The sequence below is a fragment of the Chelonia mydas genome, chromosome 1 (assembly GCF_015237465.2).
Source record: "Chelonia mydas isolate rCheMyd1 chromosome 1, rCheMyd1.pri.v2, whole genome shotgun sequence".
NCBI classification, from domain to species: domain Eukaryota; kingdom Metazoa; phylum Chordata; order Testudines; family Cheloniidae; genus Chelonia; species Chelonia mydas.
In genome coordinates, this window is record NC_057849.1 from 12,152,031 (window position 1) to 12,175,202 (window position 23,172).

Consider the following 23,172-nt stretch of genomic DNA (forward strand, 5'->3'; position numbering starts at 1 on the left):
GGTTACCTCAGGGGGTGGTGGAATCTCCTTCCTTAGAGGTTTTTAAGGCCCGGCTTGACAAATCCCTGGCTGGGATGATTTAGTTGGGGATTGGTCCTGCTTTGAGCAGGGGGTTGGACTAGATGACCTCCTGAGGTCCCCACCAACCCTGATTCTATGATTCCATTTTAAAAGAGACTTAGATAACTTTATTGTTTTAATTAATTAAAGAGAATTGCCACATTTCAGTAATCGTCAAAGTAATACCTATATTTCACATATCACCTTTTGTAAAGCATGTTGGATTTTTCAGAATAAGGATCTACAGGAGTGTCATATTACGTTAATGTTCTGTACTCTGTGGAACTATGCAGCAGAGCTGAGTGATCTGAATTATCTAACGTTCAGAGATTAAAAATAAATAGGATTATTTAGAAAATCATGGATCCATTAAGAACAGCTTTTGTGATAATGCTGAATCTAAATGCATAACTACAGAGTTTTCTATCATTGTAAAACACTGCAAAATGTTATTGCTTAACAGCTCTGTTCAGACCAGATCCTATTGTCCTTCCTAACTTTTTTCTTCCACCCCAACATTTGGAAGTCTCCATGAGAATGCTCAATATTTCTTCTTCTTGCCCATTTGCCACAGCTAATAAAGTAAGTATGGTGAACTCTTAATCTTTTACAGTCCTATCTAAATGACTGCCCTCCTCCCAGAGAAGATATTAAATGGAAGTTCCTTCCGCCTTCTTTGGCTTTCAGGTTTTACATAAGAGATCCCATAACAGTTTTCAAAAAGGGTAGGTGCGAACCTTGTTGTTCATGATGAACATTTCCCCTCTCAGTGAAACCAGTTTCCAGTGTTCAAGGCTGTGTTAGTTATGGTATTCTAGCATATATCATAGCTGCTGTATTTGCCTATGTAGTCACTGGATCTGATTCTCCTGTCCCCTGGGGGCAAACCAGAAATAACTCCATTGAAGTTTGAGATCTGCAGGTGCTCAGCACTTCTTAAAATCAGACCATTCCTACTTATGTGTCTTAGTATGAATTTAGGTGCCTAACTTTAAATACCCAGCTCTGAAAATTGGGTGCTTTTGCTGTGTTTTCAAAATTCTATGCACAAAAACGTATTTGCTTGCGATGTTTTGCTTTGTTAGGGAATAGGGGCATTATAATTTTCAGAAATTTTTAGGGTGTCAGTTTTTATGGGGACTAAATATTGTTTGCATCTCGCAGTGAACACAAGAAATCAGTGTTAGTTTCACTGGTGCAGATCTTGGTATTGCAGCAGATGGGCTATTTGCTACCACTTCCAGCAGAAGTAATGTGTTCATTCCTCTCCCTTTGAAACCAATGCGGAACAGAACGTTTACGTAACAAGGAACATCTTGCTTAGTTAAACAGAACAAAAACAGGCAGAACCTAATGGCCCTGAAGTAATAAACTACCTGAAATTGGCAAACATGTTTACAGTATTGTCACTACACCTGCGACTGCTGATTTGAGTATTTATTTTTTCTGAATTTTGCTCTCTATGTATTAGCCTATTTTTAGGAGTAAAATTTTATTTCCCAGTGTTACAAACAGTGTTTCCCTGAAGTAATTAAAAATTCTCCTTCTCTGGAGCTTTCAGAAGTTTTTAGGGTCAGGTATCCTTTGATTTGACTTTCTATTTCTGTAATTAATGAATGACTTGAACGCAAGCTGTTTGCATTCAGCTAAGCACTCTTTTTACTCTCCAGAGTAACTCATTCCTGATCGTAATATAAATAAATATCAAAGAAGCCTCTCAGTTATAGGATGCTTCAAGGACTCAAACTTAGAGTTTGATTGTAATGAGCGGGCATGAATTTCCCCTTATTGTTTAACAAGATTACTTTTTGTGTTGTTTATGTATATTCTGGATGAAATCTGGAAGAATCTTAATGATATTCTGCTCAGAATCCATCCCCAAAACTCTTTCACTTAGCTTTCTGTTGCTAATCTCTGATTCAGTTTTCAGAGTAGCAGCCATGTTAATCTGTATCCGCAAAAAGAAAAGGAGTACTTGTGGCACCTTAGAGACTAACAAATTTATTTGAGCATAAGCTTTCATGAGCTACAGCTCACTTTATCGGATGCATTCAGTGGAAAATACATTGGGGAGATTTATATACATAGAGAACATGAAACAATGAGTGTTACGATACACACTGTAATGAGAGTGATCCAGTAAGGTGAGCTATTACCAGCAGGAGAGCGGGGGCGGGGAACCTTTTGTAGTGATAATCAAGGTGGGTCATTTCCAGCAGTTGACAAGAACATCTGAGGAACAGTCGGGGTTGGGGGAGGGGGGGGGAGAATAAACATGGGGAAATAGTTTTACTTTGTGTAATGACACATCCACTCCCAGTCTCTATTCAAGCCTAAGTTAATTGTATCCAATTTGCAAATTAATTCCAATTCAGCAGTCTCTCATTGGAGTCTGTTTTTGAACTTTTTTTGTTGAAGAATTGCAACTTTTAGGTCTGTAGTCAAGTGACCAAAGAGATTGAAATGTTCTCCGACTGGTTTTTGAATTCTTGACATCTGATTTGTGTCCATTTATTCTTTTATGTAGAGACTGTCCAGTTTGACCAATGTACATGGCAGAGGGGCATTGCTGGCACATGATGGCATATATCACATTGGTAGACGTGCAGGTGAATGAGCCTCTGATAGTGTGGCTGATGTGATTAGGCCCTATGATGGTGTCCCCTGAATAGATATGTGGACACAGTTGGCAACGGGCTTTGTTGCAAGGATAGGTTCCTGGGTTAGTGGTTCTGTTGTGTGGTGTGTGGTTGCTAGAGAGTATTTGCTTCAGGTTGGGGGCTGTCTGTAAGCAAGGACGGGCCTGTCTCCCAAGATCTGTGAGAGTGATGGGTCATCCTTCAGGATAGGTTGTAGATCTTTGATGATGCGTTGGAGAGGTTTTAGTTGGGGGCTGAAGGTGATGGCTAGTGGCGTTCTGTTATTTTCTTTGCTGGGCCTGTCCTGTAGTAGGTAACTTCTGGGTAATCTTCTGGCTCTGTCAATCTGTTTCTTCACTTCAGCAGGTGGGTATTGTAATTGTAAGAATGCTTGATAGAGATCTTGTAGGTGTTTGTCTCTGTCTGAGGGGTTAGAGCAAATGCGGTTGTACCGAAGAGCTTGGCTGTGGACAATGGATTGTGTGGTGTGGTCTGGATGAAAGCTGGAGGCATGTAGGTAGGCATAGCGGTCGGTAGGTTTCCGGTATAGGGTGGTGTTTATGTGATCATCGCTTATTAGCACCGTAGTGTCCAGGAAGTGGATCTTTTCTGTGGACTGGTCAAGGCTGAGGTTGATGGTGGGATGGAAATTGAAGAACTGCTCTCTACTCAGCTGTTGCCCCTAACCCACCTCCTGTCCACATACATGATTTCTCATCCCAGTTTGATGTTGCTTTAAACTCAGGCTGGCTGGCTCGGCTGGGGATACAGCTTTCACTCCTGTTGGTAACCCATCATTTTGCAGTAAGGACGCCGGCTAAATCATTTGAGTGCTGGTGGTTCTCCAGTGCCTTCCCACAAATCCCACTATGTGCCCAGATGGACAAACAAATTCTCCCACAATTCACTGGTAAAGAATCAGTGGTTAATGCTGAGCACCCCTGGGAAGTGCTGAATACCTGCAACACCAGTGCAAATCAGTGAGGGCTTAGGGGATTCCTGTCTTCACAGGATCAGACCCTTAGGCAGTAAATTCCTCAGGGGAACGCCCTTGGTGATTTACAAATACATAGAGAGAGATCCACAACTTTGGCTTCATAAATAATAAAATACTGTTTGAATCTCCTCTTTATCCAGCTACAAAATGAGTAGTTAAAGTTAGAACATAAAAACTCAAGCCTGAATGAGTCCTTTCAGCCACTACAGTTCTAGAAATGACTAAGAATAATAAGGAAGGGTGTTAACCAAATAGTGTTGAATTAGTCATTTTTCTCACTTTAAACAAGGTTAATTCCAGGGGTATTTTATTGTTGGCATTAACAGTAGTATTTCTATATTACAGTAAGCATGCAGGCCTCACCCGATTGTGCTCTATACTATCTAAGCACTTAGTAACAGAAAATCCCTGCCCCAGAGAGCTTACAATCTAAATAGAAAAGGAGTACTTGTGGCACCTTAGAGACTAACCAATTTATTTGAGCATAAGCTTTCATGAGCTACAGCTCACTTCATCGGATGCAGCTGTAGCTCACGGAAGCTTATGCTCAAATAAATTGGTTAGTCTCTAAGGTGCCACAAGTACTCCTTTTCTTTTTGCGAATACAGACTAACACGGCTGTTACTCTGAAACCAATCTAAATAGACAAGACAGACAAAAGGGTTGCAGAAAAGAAGCATTGTACCCATTTTATAGATTGGGGATGGAGCCCAAGAGAAAGTGACTTGCAAAGGGGTCACACAGAAAGTCTGTGGCGGAGCTGGGAATTGAACCCAGTTATCCCGAGTCCAGTGCCTTAACCACAAGATCATCCCTCTCCTTCCTCCACTGGAATTTAGCAAGAGTGAAAACATAACTATAGGGTATGTAAACCAATGACAAAATTAGCTTCTGTAACAAGGGAGGATGTCAGTTTTACACCATAGAATATTGGCTGAAGTTTGTAAATAAAGAGGGAAAAAAGATTAGTATTTTTTTCAGATTTTCAAAGTTCTGACCCAGTCCTTCTCCCTAATGTTTACAAAAGCTTTGCCATTTACTACAGTGGGAGCAAATTTGGGCCCTTAAACATAAAGGTCCTTTCAGTTAACAGTATAGGAATTACAGTGCAAGTTCAGAACCTGTGACCAGTATGGGTAAAACCAAACTTTTCTAAATGTAGGTTGAATTCATATAAAGGTGAACTGCAGAGCTTGAAACAATGGGGTTTCTGCATTTTTGTGTGGTCTTGATTAGGATATTCGGAATGTCAGTTTTGAACTCTAGCTTTGTTTTAGGTTTTTTTCAGAATTCATCAAACTTCAGAGACACAAATATAAGCTGCAGGTGTGGCTTTCTACTGAAGATCAACACCACCCCCCTTCCCCCCCCCCCCCCGCTTCTCTCACATGGCAGCTGGCAAACACCCCCTACCCAGCCTCTTACGTGCCTCTGCCGCCATCCGTTCCCCTGATTGAGCTGCTTTTTGCCTTCCTGCCCAAAGTGGTGATGATATAAGAGAGTAGATGAGCAGGTAGAGGGACTTGACTGTCAATATGGAAGGAGGCGAAGGCACTATAGGAGGAGTCTGTCCAAGGACAGGTTGGTGATCTTTACTGAGTGGAGGCTGCAGCTCAGATTTCAGCCTGAAGCCTGGCATCACGGGCCAGGTGTCTGAATTTTGCTGAGCCATATAAAAAAATTTAAAAAACACTGAATTCAGATTTTCACCACATCAGGCTCCAGCTTCCAGTCTTCAAGGCCCTTCCCAAGTCTTCTCCTCCATGCTTCTCTGGTCTTCTCTTACCAGTTCATCCTCTGCCCCTCTGATCTACCAACAATGCCAGCTTTGACCCCCCCATTTGTCAACTTCTGCATCTCCATGCCTTCTTCCACTCTGCCTCAACATAGTATGAACTGATCTATGTCATATGCTCTCCTTCAAATCCTTTCTCAAGACCATTTCTGATGACCTGCAAGTTGAGCAACAGCCAGTGTTGCCTGATATTTGTTTACTTTAAACATTTAACTACTTTTTAAATGACTCAGAACCATTAAGTTTTGCACATATCCAGTCTGCATAACCACATAAACATTTATTCTTGACTTCCCTTCCCTCCTTTTCTTTCTTGCATTCGCTTGCTCCATCTTCTCTTAAGTTGGATCGGAAACTCTTCCAGACAGGAATCATGCATTCCTATAAGCTTGGGCAGCATCTACCACACTGCAGCTTTTTTGACGCTGTTGTGATAGAATAATAAAAAATAAGGAGATTCCAGAATAGGATCTGAGCTATGAAATGCAAACTGAAGTTCTCTTCCTTTCATAGTTAACTGATCACCCCATCAGTATGAGGCCTTATTGAAAACATATTTTAAAAGCCGGACAGTTAAATAAGCTTTGTTATTTTTAAACTATCAAGATTTGTTGTTTTTGCCTCCAAGAATGTCCCAACGGGGTAGGTAATTTATACTGAAAGCAGAATTCTACCCAGGATATATCTTTTCCATTCATATTCTAAACCCATTTACCATCAAAGCAACACAGCCTCTTGTGTCTCTTGCCAGACCTTCAAGATATTATATTCCTATTCATGACGAGGATGGAACTCCTTAGCAATAATATAATCAGCCTTTCTTGCCTCTTATGATTATTCCTAGTTTAATGCTTCCATACCAATTACCACTTCCTGCCCCCACTTCTCTACAACTAGGGACTTATTTTCCTATGCTCAAGATATTTAGAGAGTCTGGGCTAGGGGACTTATACTTGTCAAAGTTGTCATCATAGTGTATTGGAGACAAATGTTGACATTCTTTCCCTTGTTGCCAAGGAAAGGATGCCCAGAAAGAAAGAGTAGAAAGGGTTGCTCTACGGTCCATGCAGATGATTGTAATCAATCTGAATTCAGAAGGCATAACACACACCAAGACTCATGGCTTCACGCAAACCTTCTACTGCACAGGCACCAAAAGTGCATGCAATGTCACTTTTCTGAACATGTAATTGTGCAGTCTAGAACTGTTTTCACACTTTTACTAATGCAAGAATAAAATCAGCTGCCAAACAAACACAGCACCAAGGTACATAATGTTTTCAAAGTTCTCTCTGTTATCCAGACTTCTTTGACATTTAAACAGCCTGAGCCTCAAGATTTGAATAAAATATTCATAAGAGTGTTCACTTTACTTGTATCCCTGGCACACCGTCATTACATAATCGTGAGTTCTCCTGCAGTGTCCTGGAAAATCATGGTCATTTCTATAAAAGGAAAATCAAAGCATGATCTTTTTATACATGAGCCTCTTTCCTCTTACTGTTTTGCGGATTAAAGATGTACACTAATAAGGCTGTGCATCAGGTATTCACAGATCATGTGTGATTTTATTGGCTCAGAGACCTAGAAAGAGGAAACCAGAGCAGGTGTCAACCAACATTCAGGCCATGAACTGAACTGGCACAGGCAGTTTCTCTGGACAGGAATGGAGTAAACATAGCATGGTTTCAAGTGTGTGCTCTGGAAACTATGCAGGAGGTTAAAATTGTTTTTATAGGGGAGTCACAATTTTTGATGTCAAAGGTGCATCATAAAAATGCCACATTGGTTCAGTATGCTTCACTAAGTTGCGTACTCGTTGCAAGGCACTAACATATTTTAAACAGTAAATATTTTTGTGCAGAGCTAGCTATAAAAGTAGATACCTTGTCTATATGCTTATCCCCAAAAGTACAATGAAGCTAAACCACCTTCCTTAACCTAATACTCAAACTTCTAGTATGTTATGTGAGTTGAGAACATCTTTACTGTGCCCTTCATTTCTCAGGGTTTGAGTCAGATCTGCACATGTATAGCAACAAATATGGAACTTCATCTCAGAAGATGCCATCTCTGCACCACAACTGTACCTATGGCAGGATGTGTGCCCTCCAAAAGGTGCATTAATTCAGATACATGTATCTGACACATCTCAAAAGGGGCATAGTATGACCTACCCAGCAGTAATTTATGTACAGCTCTCTGAAATTCACATATCAGTGGCATGTTTTACAAGCATAATATAGTCCATATACTCTCAGAAACACACAAGTTAATCTCACCACATAACCCAGTAGGGAATGGTCAGCCTACATATGATTTCTATCATTCTTCAGCTCTGAGTTGTGTTCTCTTTTGGGCAATTTTAGTCTATTAATGACTTGTCCTAAATGCGACCAAGAATATTAGTCTTTTGTGATGTGTAACAGCAGACCTGCAGCATCTTGTACTGTATTTTTCTGCTGAGGCAGCTACCTCTCCTAGGTGATGACATGTCAGTTGAAACGGCTGTTTGTGACATGTCTTTCACTTCAGGACACACAGATGTTGCAAACCTAACAGTTACATGTTGGGCTACATGTTGGATGCATGTGTCGGGCTGTCTGGAATGATTTGTGCGCTGATATGTAACAGTCTGCCCTGAGGTTGGCACTCACATTCATGAGTGGTCTGCCAGCATAACAGGGTAACTTTTAAGGTCTATTTGCATGCAGAATAAGGTTTTTCCAGTGGTCTTTGGGTTACTTTTAAGCAAAAAAAAAAAAAAGTCTTTAAATAATTTTCTCTACACTCTTTAATAATTTAACAAAGAATTTAAAAAACTTGCTTCACTTTCTAAAAAGAAATTACTTCGGGGCTAAGCTCTAACATGGAAAACTTCAGCCCCAAAGGAGAGTTTTTCAGAATGATTACAATCCTGTTTTCAGATACTCAACAAAGTCCCCCTGTAATTGTAACAATTGTCACTATCATAAAAGCTATAATAATGGAATGACTTTAGAATTTTGGGCACAGCTAGTGATTTCTGAGTCAGCCATTTCTGTCATGTCCAAGAAATGAACAGGTCTAAAAAGTATAAAGTCCATTGCATAATAGCAATGAGGCATTCCAGATAACGATTTCAAGATAATCATATCCTTTTATGCCTTTATAACATCACCTAAGGTTTACTATCCTGCCTTAGGGTGAGATCCTGCTCTTAGCAGAGTCAGTGGCAAAATTCCTTTTGGCTTCAGTGGGAGCAGGCTGTAGTTGTTGCTTAAGTACAAGATGAGAGTTCGTATGTTTGAGATCACTAAACTGACCTGCGTCAGTTGTAATGTACTCACAAAAATGGCAAACGCAGCAGAAAGCTAAAAATCCTTTAAAACCAAGTGGATGAAATTCTGTAGCCAGTCTCGATATATATTTTTTTAAGACCGAGCCTATATACCTGATGTTCTCTTTCAGCTACAGAACAGGTTCTAAAGCTGAGTAAGGGAATGCATTTCTGAAGGCCTTGCCATTTAGATCGACAGAGAATATGGACAAGAGTTAACATTTGTAGGGAGAACTATCATGAAAATCGTTGTTTTTACACAGTAATACTGTTTCATTGGAACTTGACATGGGGATGGGTTGATGGCTCACTGGGAATGCCACAGATGCTAAGAAGCAGGCTCAGCTCTGGGAGCAAATTGGAGTTAGCCTCACAGTGTCCTACATTGGCCTCTGTTGATAAAGAGCTATTTACCTGGAGACAAAGGTGTTAGAAGCACAGATTTTAAAAAGGAATTTTTTTTTTCCTTTGGGCTGCTGGAAAGCAGGTTTTCGGCTGAAAGCAGTTAGTTTTTTTTGTCTCTGCTTTGGGGCCAGAGCAGAGACAAAAGGGAATTGCCTTTTGTGAGCTGGAGTTTTCTCTACCTAAAGGCAGGGTAGTTAACCTCCTGCAGGGAAATTCACAAGTCTTCACAGACCTGAAGAAGTTTTTTTTTTTCCTAAGAGCAACTAGAGGGGTTTTCTGTCTATTTGCCTGGAGACAAAGGTGTTAGGTTTTGTGTTGTTTTTTTTTAAGGATTTTTCTGTAGGATAACAATCACTATCAGAGAACATAGGTATCCGGTTACAGCACAGCAAAATTTTACAAGCCAAGTTTTTTGTTTGTTTTATTTCTAACTCTCGGGTGTAAAGTTAGTTAAAAACAGAGAGGCAAACATGACAGAAACCAAGACACAACACAAATTGGAGTTAACCAGACTGGAGGCAGTGAAAGAGGCAGAAAAAGCCCTAGAAGCTGCCCACAGGAGAGCTATGGAGGCAAAGGACAAAGAAATAGAGGCAGCGAAAGAGGCAGAAAAAAAACAAGAGGCTGTCCACTGGAGAGCTATGGAGGTAGAAAAGAACCAAGAGGCTGCTCACAGGAGAGCTATGGAGGCAAGGGAAAAAGAACTGGAGGAAAAGGAAAAAGAGAGGAAGCATGCACTGGAGATGGAGAAGGCAAAGGCTCAGCAGAATAGCAATCCTTCTCCAGGTACCGCTTCACATCCCAGGCAATGATACCAAGGCCTTCTTAGAAAACTTCGAAAGGACCTGCCTTGGCTACAGCATCTCTACAGACCAAGACATGGTAGAGCTGAGGCCGCAGCTCAGTGGACCCTTAGCTGAGGTGGCGGCTGAAATGCCTAAGGAACACATGAACAAGTATGAACTGTTTAAAACCAAGGCGAGAGTCAAAATGGAGCTAGCACCCGAGCATTCCCTTCGGCGGTTCAGAGCCCTAAAGTGGAAATCAGACATGTCATTTACCCGACATGCCTACCACATTGTGAAACATTGGGATGCCTGGATATCAGGAGTGAGTGTTAAATCTCCGGAAGATTTGCCCTTTCTAATGCAAATGGAGCAGTTCTTAGAGGGTGTTCCTGAGGAAATAGAAAGATACATCCTAGATGGGAAGCCTAAAACTGTAATCAAGGCGGGGGAGATTGGAGCCAAATGGGTGGAGGTGGCAGAAAAGAAAAAAACTGGTCGCAGTTGGAGCGGATACCAGAAGGGACAACCTCAGACCACACCCTACTACCAGGGGCAGCCCAAGGCCCTAAGGAACCCTCCAGACAGATTATCGTTCCACCACACCGTTCTCCAGCAACCCACCTCACCCCAGTGACTCGTCAGCTGGACGATGTTTTAAATGTAACGAGACGGGGCATGTGAAGGCCAGCTGCCCCAAGAACCCCAACAGATTACAGTTCATTGCACCAGAATCACACCAGAGGTCCTCAGGCCCAGATACCCTCGGAGCGAAGGGAAACTGTGAGTGTGGGCGGGAAGAAGATCACCGCTTGGAGGGACACTGGAGCACAAGTGTCGGCTATCCATGCTTCCTTAGTGGACCCCAATTTAATGAACCCAGAGATCCAAGTGACGATTCAACCCTTCAAGTCAAACTCTTTCAGTTTGCCTACAGCCAAGTTGCCTGTCCAGTACAAGGGCTGGTCAGGAACGTGGACTTTTGCAGTCTATGATGATTATCCCATGCCCATGCTGTTGGGGGAAGACTTGGCCAATCAGGTGAAGGTAGCCAAGAGGGTGGGAATGATCACCCGCAGCCAGGCTAAACAAGCCGTCACGCCTAGCTCTGTTCCGGAAACTTCTACTAGGACCCGGTCAGAGGTGATGGACCCGGACCCCAGGCCAATGTCTGCAACAGCAGTAGTGGATTCAGTCCCAAAGACCCAGACAGAGCCAGTTCCAGAACCGGAGGAACAACTAGCACCAGAACCATTGCCAGCACTGAATCCAGTACTTGCAACCCCAACACCAGAGAGCCCCACCGAACCTGAACCGGCAGCAGCCGATAACCCTACACAAGAGGCTCAGCTGGAGCCTGAACCCCGACATAGTGCCCCAGCGGAGAGCGGTTCACAGTCAATGGAAACAGCCCCATCCCCTACATCGCTTCCAGAGGGACCAAGCATAGGTCCACAATCCAGTGAGGAACTGATGTCTCCAGCATCAAGGGAACAGTTCGAAACCGAACAGGAAGCAGATGAAAGCCTCCAGAGAGCTTGGACGGCGGCACAGAGCAACCCACCATCTCTCAGCTCTTCTAATTGATCCAGGTTTGTTGTCGAAAGAGGACTTTTATACAAGGAAACTCTTTCTGGTTGAGACCAGAAAGACTGGCATCCTCAGAGACAGTTGGTAGTTCCAACTAAGTACCAGGTCCAGCTCTTGAGCTTAGCCCATGATCATCCTAGTCGCCATGCTGGGGTGAACAGGACCAAAACCATTTGGGGAGGTCATTCCACTGGGAGGGAATGGGCAAGGATGTTTCTACCTATGTCCAGTCTTGTGAGATATGCCAAAAAGTGGGAAAATCCCAAGACCAGGTCAAAGTCCCTCTTCAGCCACTCCCCATCATTGAAGTTCCACCAGTATTAACTGAGTTTTGCAGGGAGCTCAGCTGATTCCTCGTACTTGGGCACAGTGAGATGAGGTCTTTGTGCAGGGAGGAGAAATGTTCCATTAAGTGGGGATGCAAGGACTTCTTGAACAGGCAGATTTTCACAGCCCCTTGCTGCCAGATCCCAGGTTACATGAAGGGAACATAGGATTTTTTGCCTTCTTCTACAACCTGGGGCACGAGTCACTTGCTGGGAACATCTGCATAGATCTCATTTAATCCATTCCCTGCCACTGCAGGGTCTTCGGATATTAGTGTCCCTTGGTTCCTCCTGTTCTCTGCCTATGGCACACAATAGTTTAGTCTCCTGAGGGCTGCAATACTTGGGTATAATTCTGGTTGTCAGTTTTGGTGCAGAGATGCTGGGTGGTGTTTAGTGGCCTGTGATATGCAGGAGGTCAGACTAGATGATCTGGTAGTCCCTTCTGACATTAAACTTTATGACTCTGAGTTTCTGTACTGGATCAGAAATTCACAATTCAGCTAGTCCAGTATCTTGTCTCCAATGATGGCCAACACCAGATACTTCAGAAGAAGACTCCAGAAACCCTACAGCAGGGAAATGTAGGATAACATGTTCCCCATGAAGGTCTCTTCCTGTTCCCTAATAATTAGATTGGCTTAAGTGCTGAAGCATGAGGTTTGACATCCCTTCCAAAATTTTTGTTAGCACTATTATAGCTCTGGATATTCTTGTTATCGATATAAATGTCCAGACCTTCTTTGAATCTTGCTACATTCTTGGCCTCAACATCTAGTGGCAATGAGTTCCACAGTCTAATCACACATCATTTGAAACATCAGTTTTGAATTTGCCATCTTTCAGTTTCATTGAATGCAGCTTTTTTTTCTTTTTGTTTGAGAGAACAGAAGCTCCCAATCTACCTTCTCTATACTATTCATTATTCTGTAAACTCTGATCATATCCCCTCTTAATCTGGTTGCGTTATTACCAGCCTTTTTGCAGCTTTGGAGTTAATAAAAGGAATACATTGGGAAGCAGGCATGCTGGCTGAGGAGTTGCAGCATTTTAAGGGAGGGGAGATACCAAAGTAGAAAGGTAAATGCAATAGAAATAGAAGTTGTGTACATACCAGATCCACAGACGGCGCATGTTGAATTCATTATAAGAAGTGGAATGACAGAGTATTAAATGGGACTGTTATCATTCTGACACTTCTTAAAATAAATATAAATTAGAGACGATATAGGAACAAATGGGGAAAGATTTGAGAAGGTTTAAAGAGAAATATTCTCATGAAGCCTGTACTCAAATCTTACTTATTTGTTACCTATATCTCCGACCACACAACGTATTCAGTAATGTGGAATCATAGCCTTGGCTTGAGAATTCACTAGAAAAACCCATTGCCATTATTATAGTGTAAATCCACTTCTTCAGTATTCTTACATTTAGTTCCTTTCATTCTTAAGGTTCCATAAGCACTTCAAAATGTAAAGTGATGTACAAACTATATATAAAAGATGATGGAACCCACCCCTGAAATGCAGGCACCTCTAGGTTAGAAACAGGCCAATTGTCAAACAGCCCACAGTAACATTACAATTTAGAACAGGAAGTGAACAATACTGCATCCACTTGAAGCTACAGAAGAAATTTAGGGAAGCACAGTATAGTTATCCAAGGTGGAATTTGGCCAGAACAGTAGGGTTAATACCCCAGATTGCCATGGGTTCTTTAATAATAGCTGAAGGACCTGCGTGAACTGATCAAACTAATTTACATAGAAGTGGAGTAGGGTGACATCCTGACAAGCTATTTTTGAGAAAGATACTTAACACTTTTCAAATATGTAACTTTTGTGGTAAGACATTAATCTGGAGTCAGAGCAACAGCACCACTCATGCTTTCCGTTTTACATTTTCAGGATAACTTGCTTACTAATTGTGTGCATAGGTCAAAAGAGTTAGCGCAGAGCCAGTTTGAACTGGTTACGGTTTCTCCAGCCAGTGTTAATGTTTCAGCTGTTTCACAGACACTTGGCAGGGGGAGGAGAGCGAGGCGAATAAGCTGCTGATTTGGTCTTTGAGCAACCTTGAGAGGGACATAGAGCAGACAGGAAGCTGTATATGGGTGGTATTAGCAGAAATAATCTATCACCCCTTTGAATATTTGTTCTTCAGAATGTTTAAAGAGGACATCATTTGAAGGTTTTGCAGAGCTGTAGCATTATTACCTGACACTGGTCCCCTTCAGAGTAAATGTTCTGATCTGGTGCAACACAGTTGGGAAGCTGCAGTGTTATAACAAAGGCCCTGTATAAAGCACAATTTTCTTTCAGAAAATTAATGACAGTGTAAATGGCAAAGTATTGAATTTCATTGAGTTTGCATAGAATTAATTTTACAAGTAACAGTCAAAACAGAATGAAAATTCATTCTGTTCTTTAATAGAAAATACCTACTCAATTTCAAGACTTTGTAGACATTTTTCTTTTTTTTTTTTTTTTTTAAAGTGTTTAAAAGATCACAGATTGGGGGCATTTTGACAATTTCCATGTCCTCCATGACATAGTGATTGGCACAAGGGTCTAGTATAACTTGGTAAATGTCTAATCTTTAAGTGCAATCATGTTATAATTGAGTCTTGACACTTATCTTCAATAACACAAGAACTAAGGGGTCACCCAATGAAATTAATTGGCAGCAGGTTTAAAAGAAACATAAGGAAGTACTTCTTCAGAGAATGCACTGTCAGCCTTTGGAACTTGTTGCTAGGGGATATTATGAAAGCCAAAAGTATAACTGTGTCAAAAAAGAATTAAATAAATTCCTGGAGGATAGGTCCATCAATGACTATTAGCCAAGATGGTCAGGGACACAACCCCATGTTCCGGGTGTTTCTAAAGCTTCTGCTTTCAGAAGCTGGAACTGGATGACAGAGGATGCATCACTCAATATTGCCCTGTTCTGTTAATTCCCTCCGAATCATCCGGCACGAGCCACTCTTGGAAGACAGGATACTGGGCTAGATGGAGCATTGGTCTGACCCAGCATGGCCATTCTTATGTTCACTGGTTGCAGTAAAAGAATTCAGTTTGCGTTCACATAACAGCTTTTTTCTTTTTTCTTTTTTTTTTTTTTTTTTACCATACAACTAAAGAATGCGTGAATGTGAAGCAACAATTACTTTATTGCCTCTGCAATCGGTGATTGAAGCAGGGAGGGGAGGGTGCTTAGCTTACAGGAAAATAGAGTGAACTGGGCAGGGGCGGGGGGGGGGGCGCCGTTCCATCAAGGAGAAACAAACAGAACTTTCACACCGTAGCCTGGCCATTCCTGAAACTGGTTTTCAAAGCTTCTCTGATGCGCACCGCGCCCTCCTGTACTCTTCTAACAGCCCTGGTGTCTGGCGGCGCATAATCAGCGGCCAAGCTATTTGCCTAAACCTGCCACCCCGTCATAAACGTCTCCTCTTTACTCTCACAGATATTATGGAGCGCACAGCAAGCAGTAATAACAATGGGAATATTGGTTTAGCTGAGTTTACCAAGTCAGTAAACTGTGCTAGCACGCTTTTAAACGTCCAAATGTACATTCTACCACCATTCTGCACTTGCTCAGCCTAGTTGAACAGCTCCTGACTACTGTCCAGGGTGCCTGAGTATGGCTTCATGAGCACGGCATTAAGGGGTAGGCTGGGTCCCCAAGGATAGCTATAGGCATTTCAACATCCCCAACGGTTATTTTCTGGTCTGGAAAGTGAGTCCCTTGCTGCAGCTGTTGAAACAGACCAGAGTTCCTGAAGATGTGAGCGTCATGTACCTTTCCTGGCCATCTCACGTGGATGTTGGTGAAACGTCCCTCGTGATCCACCAGTGCTTGCAGCACCATTGAAAGGTATCCCTTTCAGTTTATGTACTCGCTGCCTTGGTGCTCCGGTGCCAAGATAGGGATATGGGTTCTGTCTAAGGCCCCACCACAGTTAGGGAATCCCATTGCAGCAAAGCCATCCACCATGATCTGCACATTTTCCAGAGTCACTACCCTTGATATCAGCAGCTCCGTGATAGCATTGCCTACTTGCATCACAGCAGCCCCCACAGTAGATTTGCCCACTCCAAATTGATTCCCGACTGACCGGTAGCTGTCTGACGTTGCAAGCTTCCACAGGGCTATTGCCACTCGCCTCTCAACTGTGAGGGCTGCTCTTATCTTGGTATTCTTGCACTTCAGGGCAGGGGAAAGCAAGTCACAAAGTTCCATGAAAGTGCCCTTACGCATGCGAAAGTTTCACAGTCACTAGGAATCGTCCCAGACCTGCAACACTATGCGGTCCCACCAGTCTGTGCTTGTTTCCCTGGCCCAGAATCGGCGTTCCACACCATGAACCTGCCCAACTGACACCATGATGTGCACATTGCAGGGGCCTGTACTTTGTGAGAAGTCTATGTCCATGTCCTCATCACTCTCATCACCACACTGCAGTCGCCGCCTCCTCGCCTGGTTTCGCTTTTCTTGCAGGTTATGGTTCTGCATATCCTGCTGGATAACACACATGGTCTTTATAATGCTCATAAATGCCGCGGTGATCTGAGCGGGCTCCATGTTCCCAGTGCTTTGGCGTCTGCGCTGGAAAAAGATGCAAAATGATTGTCTGCCGTTGCTCTGACGGAGGGAGGGGCGACTGACAGCATGGCTTACAGGGTTGGCTTACAGGGAATTAAAATCAACGAAGGGGGTGGCTTTGCATCAAGGAGAAACAGAATGGCCGCCTCAAGGATAGAACTCAAAACTCTGGGTTTAGCAGGCTGTTAATTTCACAGAGGGACGGAGGAGAAAATGAATACAAAACAAATCTGGTCTATTTCTTGTTTTGATCCACTTCATCTATCTTTATACATCTTGCTGGCAGCAGACGGTGCAGTACGACTGCTGGCCATCGTCATCTCCTGGGTGCTCATTAGAAGACGGTGCAGTAGGACTGCCGGCAGGACTGAATTGCCATGAGACGAAACTTAAAAGGGAAATGACCTGGCTGAGTCACTCCCATGTTTGCCCAGGCGCCCCGACCGACCTCACCGAGGTCGGCTAAAAGAGCATCCTGGAGTACGGCGACGATGGCTACCAGTCATACTGCACTGTCCGCTGCCAAAAGGCAATGAGCTGCTGCTGTGTAGCAATGCAGTACCGCGTCTGCCAGCACCCAGTAGACATACGGTGAGTTGAGCGGGCTCCATGCTTGCCGTGGTATGGTGTCTGCACGGGTAACCCAGGAAAAAAGGCGCGAAACGATTGTCTGCCGTTGCTTTCATGGAGGGAGGGAGGGAAGGGGGTTCCTGACGATATGTATCCAGAACCACCCGCAACAATGTTTTTGTCCCATCAGGAATTGGGATTTCTACCCAGAATTCAAATGGGCGGCGGAGACTGCGGGAACTGTGGGATAGCTACCCAAAGTGCAATGCTCTCGAAGTCGGCAGTTGCCTCGGTACTGTGGACCACTCCACCAACTAAATGCACTTAGAGCATTTGTGTGGAGACACACACAATCAACTGTATAAAAACGCTTTCTACAAAACCGACTTCTATAAATTTGACTTAATTTCGTAGCGTAGACAAAGCCTAAGTCTGCAAAACCTTCCTCAAGAGAGACAGCTCAGCTATGTGGGTGAAAGGTCACAGGCTGGTCTGTGCTTAGAGTATGATAAGTCTATCTTCAACCAGTGTTAAGAGAAGTGCAGTTTATGCCAAGCTATGTGCTCCTAAAGCACTCAGTTTTACTTCCAATTCTTAATGTTCAATAGTGGACAAACTCTGATCTCTTAATATCTCAGTGGTTGCCAGAATTGGCCTAGTTCTGAACTTATTGGAGAGAGAAAGTTTTCCTAAGTCCCTCTGCTAGTGTTCAGCTTTTCGGTGTGTATGATGGGGCTGAGTGAAGGAGGAAGGCCCCAGAGGGGTCAATGTTAACCATGTGTTTTAATGTATGCTGCTTTTTAAAATAATTTAAATGAATATGCATTTTATGGCTAAAGGGTTTCTTCAAACTTCGAGGGTCTCTGTTACTAGACTAATTTCTGTGTGGAGAGGTCTGACTACAGGAAAGGAAGTATAGCAGGTGTGTCTGGGGATTATAATGCTAGTTTTTACAGTCTGGACCATCTGTCCTCACTCCACTGACTTCAGTAGCAGAGGGTTTTGCATAGAGAGAGACCGGAACCCACAGATGTGCCATCCACAAACTTCTGAGAGTTAAAATCCATATCTGAATTTTGTAGCTCAGACTCTTATCTAGTTCTCGGCCCAAGCTTTGAGCTCCTGAAATATTTTGTTGGGGGAAATACTGCAGACCCTGAATCATTTTGGGCAGGAAGAAATAGGCTCTTCCATTGTGAAGTAATTTTCAAAAACTGGGTTAAGAAACAAATATGCCTTTGGCGGAGGGTCCTCCCTAACCACACAGCAGTTAATTGCCAGATACAGTTACCCTATGCTGACCTAAATGAACAGTTGCTGATGCACAGAGATAAGCGGACATTTGGCAAGTGGAGATGCTGTATAAGCTGAAGATGTTTACAAAAAAACTATCCATTTGAGTTTTAACTATTTAAAACATGGGGGGACCATTGCTTCCCAAGTGAGAAAAGAATAAGATGGGTAAGGAGTTTTATTAGAGTGTATTACTCATAATGGAGAGGACCAAGCGTAGCGCTTGGAGACCAACTATTGTTAAGTGTAACATTCAGAGAGCAAATACTTTGAGAAGGGCTCAAGATCTGGAGAGGACACTTGTTCTTAGGATCCATGAGTGGACAGCTTGAATGCAGCTCACAGGTGGCTTTAGTTCCAAAGGAGACATAGATGCTGGAACTAGGGGTGCTCCCGCACCCCCTGTCTTGAAGTGGTTTCCATTATATACAGAATTTATAGTTTGGTTCAATGGCTCTCAGCACCCCCACTATACGAATTGTTCCAGCAACCCTGAAAGGAGAACAAGTGGATTTTTGAGAATCCTAGAAATTAGAGATGGGAAAGACCTAATAAACCCCCATATAGTGGATCCTCCACCCACTTACAGGGTTGCTGTCCACCGTAAAATCCTTGGTGTTTTGTCTTCTGAGCAGTCGTCCACCACTACCTGGATGTGATACTAACACACACTAGAGCTAAGCCATCTTCCTAAAGAATCTAATAACTCAAGCCACTGAAGGGGGCCACTGACAGCTCACATTTGGCCCCCTATTGAGAAATCGTAGAAATGTTTCCATTTCTTTTTAATCCCAATGTCTATAGCATTTTTAAAACAAATACATTCCCTTATCCACTCCTCAGATATGGTTTCCAACCCAGATAGTGCAGCACTGTGTTAATATGTGAGACCCGTAAAGTGACATTGACTAAACTGTGCAACATCGAGAAATGCAGAAAGTAAGCAAGCAACAGCAATAGAGAAAATATGACTATAATTTTCAAAAATTTTCAGATTTTGTAATCTAAGATGTTAGTAACAAAGGTTAGGAAATGTCTTTAAAATATATTTTTAACCTGGCAGTGTCCCTTTAAAGTTAATCGTTTTTGTGGGGGAGGGGAAAAGGGAGGTGTTAAAAGCTTTTTTAGAAGCTACAGGAAGATGGATAACTTGGGGCTCCTGTCTGCCATACTGAGTCATTATGCTTGTTGGTGTGTGGAATGTGAGGAAAATCATTTAAAGGAGAATGAGAGATCAATGGAAAATACAGCACGTCCAGTAGGTTATATCCTCCATGGAAGCAAGAAGAGCAGGAAAGGTAATCTCTTTGGATTCCCAAGTATCAGCCATGCACTTCCCAGACGCATTGCTGTGCTTCCTCATGATCAGTAAAGCATTTCAGTGTAAGTTCTAAGTGGTGTCTAATATTATGTCACTGTCTTTTCCTTAGACAGGAGATGGTGCCGCAGCCGGGGGAATTCCCTATCGAAGACAGAACCGTCACAAACCAAACCTGACATCAACTGATCTGCCAGAAGAAGAAACAAAAAGAATCGCCAGGATATTTTCTGCACAATTGTCCAAAAAAGAATAGTAGAAGTAACCAGAGTAGCTGTGTAGAGAGGAACTGCTTTAGTGCTCATGCTCTACATTTTGGGGAAACTATGACACTTTCAATAGGAAGGGGAGAGGAAATTACTTTAACTCTCCTGACTTCAGAAGAAAAATGTCATCATACCCGCCCCCACCATGTCAGCACAGAACCACTCTCCTAAAAGAGAAGTAGATTTTACTCTCATTGATTTAATGTGTGTAATTGCCCCTCATTTAAATGGGAGTTAACTACCCATGTCAAACAGGGAATCTTAGATGCAGAATATCCTCTGTTCCCCTGGGTCTGTTGGAAGTTGAGGGTGCTGTGCATCTTGCAAGATCAGATCACTGGAGTAAGGCACTGGTAGACTTTAGTAACCTGACCAGTGTCATCTCATCTGTGGGAAATTCGTCTAATTACCCTTTTTTGCCTGCTAGGTAATGGAACATCCAGTTGTTTGGGGACACTACTTTTTTCTTGACACACGGAGGGAAAGTTAGAAGCTGTTTCAGTTTTAAGAAAAATGAAATATCCATTAATTTTTTTTCCCTGAGAGAAACTGCATTAGAATCCTTTGCAACAAGACACACAATTGCAGTCTCCATGCAAATGTGCACAGACAACCCAGACTTGGGAAGCTACAGTCACTGTTTTGTATGCTAATGACCTTTTTAAAAAACATGTTGATTTGTAAGACAAATCTGTTGCCTTGAATGCTGAAGTAAGGCTTATTTTTATATGGGTTGGGTAGATTGTAAGTAAAATGTACAGATACTGTAAAATAAATTATCTACGCAAGACTGTTTTGCTAGTAAGTATGGAATTTTGTGGACAAATTATTTTTCTTATTTTTATTAATTTATGTAGTCATTTCTAATTTTAAAAAAATCACAAGTTTCAAGTGTCTCTGGATAACTGACCTAAACACAAACCATGCTAACTTATTTTGAATGACAAAGTTTGTTTCAATAAAATAAAACTTGTATTTTTATGCCTTCCTGCTGTTTAAGATGTTGTTTTAGAAATGTTATTGTTCACATGTTAAAAAGTTAGAGCCTGATCCTGCTCCCAGTGGAGTCAGTGATAAAACGCCCATTGACTTCAGTGGTGCAGGATTGTGCCTTTAAGCCCAGAACCTTAAAGACACCTAAGTCCCATGGGCATTGAAATCAATGGAAGTTAGGTGCCTGAATACCTTTGAGGGTCTGGGCCTTAGTAACTTTGCTGGGAGAGGATTTTGTAAAAGTCATCTGTCTGTGGGAGCCTTTCCCTGAAAATGTTTAGCCCCAGGGAACTGGTTAGCTTGGAAACAAGCAATGACGACTCCTTTGAAATCTAATTTAGGCCCATAGTATTCAAAAGCTACTATATGATGAAGTTTGGGTGTCTACAAGGAATGAGTCTGTGACCCTCAGAGTTCCCAGTGGACACATGTCCAGGTCTCCAAACTAATCTGAACTGCCACGAAGGACCCCCTTGTTGGCAGTCTCAGTAAGGAGGCCAAGGACTGAATGGGCCAAAAAGGCAGGAATCCCCTCTCCTCACCTCTAGCACTTTGTCTACACCAGGAAAAATCAGCTGTGTAATTCATCACTGTTTCAGGTCTCCAGGTTAGATAATAGGCCACGGCTCTATTGGGACTTAGTCCCTATTTCTGCAATCGCCAGCTAGCAACCAGTGGCACTGCACTACTGCAAACCTGCCGTGTTTTGCACTGGTGACACTTACCCACGTTACACACAGGGACAAGCTTTCCCCAGTCAGATGGTGTTTTTTCTTGTCTACAGCTGAGGTTTGCTCTGGTTTAGCCCAAGCGGTCATAGGTGCTGGAACTAGGGGCGCTGCCAAACCCCTTGGCTTGAAGTGGTTTCCGTTACATACAGGGTTTACAGTTTGGTTCAATGGCTCTCAGCACCCCCATTATAAAAATTGTTCCAGCGCCCCTGTAAGCGGTCACTAGTGACCTGTGGCCTGTTTGCATTACTTCTTCCACTGGGGGATGGTTACAGGTGTAATATGATTTTGGCCCGTGTGGAGGCACCCTAGCAGGATGTGGTTTAGGCACAATGTGCAAGGGAGCGTGTAGGGAGCTGGCATTGCTGCTGCCCACATAGTACCTGTTCCGATGGAGAAATGTCAGGACATTTAATCTTCAAGGCTAGCGCTTCTTATCAGCACTGAGTTCAATGAATAGAACAAGCACAGAGAGGAATCTAAATGCCTATTTCACAGTGCATGAGGTTCGCTACTCTGAGCCAACCTTGCCCTCGTCCTTTGTAAAATGAATTCCAAGTCCCAACCATTCCAATCCCCTGTCCTACACACACTTCCGTTTTCCAGATGACCAGCCACAATGAATGGGTAGGAGGTCAAGAGGGAGCATAGCTGTGTAAATATCTGATACGCACAACCCTCTCCTCCTCCTTCTCCTCCATGAGAGCAACAGCCATGCAACAGCTTCTTGCTCAGCTCCTATAACACTGGGCAGCACCAGGAAAACCTGGCTACGTTGTGCACAGAGATCTGAGCCTCTGCATCCCATTCATGCAACATGCTTGGTGCAATTGTGTTTACATTTTTGGATGTCTTTGGTGCTGTTGTGGACACAGGTGAATAATCCAGATGGGTTTCAGAGTAACAGCCGTGTTAGTCTGTATTCGCAAAAAGAAAAGGAGTACTTGTGGCACCTTAGAGACTAACCAATTTATTTGAGCATAAGCTTTTGTGAGCTACAGCTCACTTCATCGGATGCATACTGTGGAAACTGCAGAAGACATTATATACACAGAGACAATCCAGATGGAGCATTGTGGAGTTCTGTAAACCGGTGACGTTCCTTACCCTGAACTAAATGTCCTGAACCTAGCAACTCAATAGCTGCTGGCTGGACAAATGTTGGCTGTGTGTGTCCTGAGAGGCTGCTAAATACCAGTTGGAACAGGAGCACCATCACTGAGCAAAGGACCAGAGGAAGGTTGACAGTGTGTGCAAGGACGGCTGTGTTGCCGTAGCCACTGTTACAAACGTTCCTCCTCTTTATATCATCAGCTGTAACCTGTAGAGCAAGCAGTTCCTGTTGCTTGCCTGAGCTAAATTCGCGGAAATACATGCAGCAGGACCGAGCGCAGGAGGCAGCCGGTAATTGCTTGAAGGCAGGTGCATGCGCTACTCTTGGAGAGGCCGAGGGCTGCAGTGTGTGCAGCGTTTGT

The 23,172-nt window shown here is 43.0% G+C and overlaps 1 protein-coding gene across 6 annotated transcripts in view; it reads left to right on the top strand.

Annotated features, from left to right (window-relative positions):
• Positions 1-20,972, top strand: part of C2CD3 (C2 domain containing 3 centriole elongation regulator) — an 88,034-nt gene extending 67,062 nt beyond the window's left edge. For 5 of the 6 annotated variants that reach the window (XM_037878699.2, XM_043527436.1, XM_037878627.2 and 2 more), the window contains exons 32-33: positions 534-642; positions 19,820-20,972. In XM_037878699.2, coding sequence (XP_037734627.1) covers positions 534-642; positions 19,820-19,963 — 253 coding nt within the window. In that variant the 3' untranslated portion in view covers positions 19,964-20,972. The remainder of the gene's footprint in view (positions 1-533; positions 643-19,819) is intronic. The other variant, XM_037878884.2, reaches the window with a different exon arrangement.
• Positions 20,973-23,172: the final 2,200 nt, after the last annotated feature.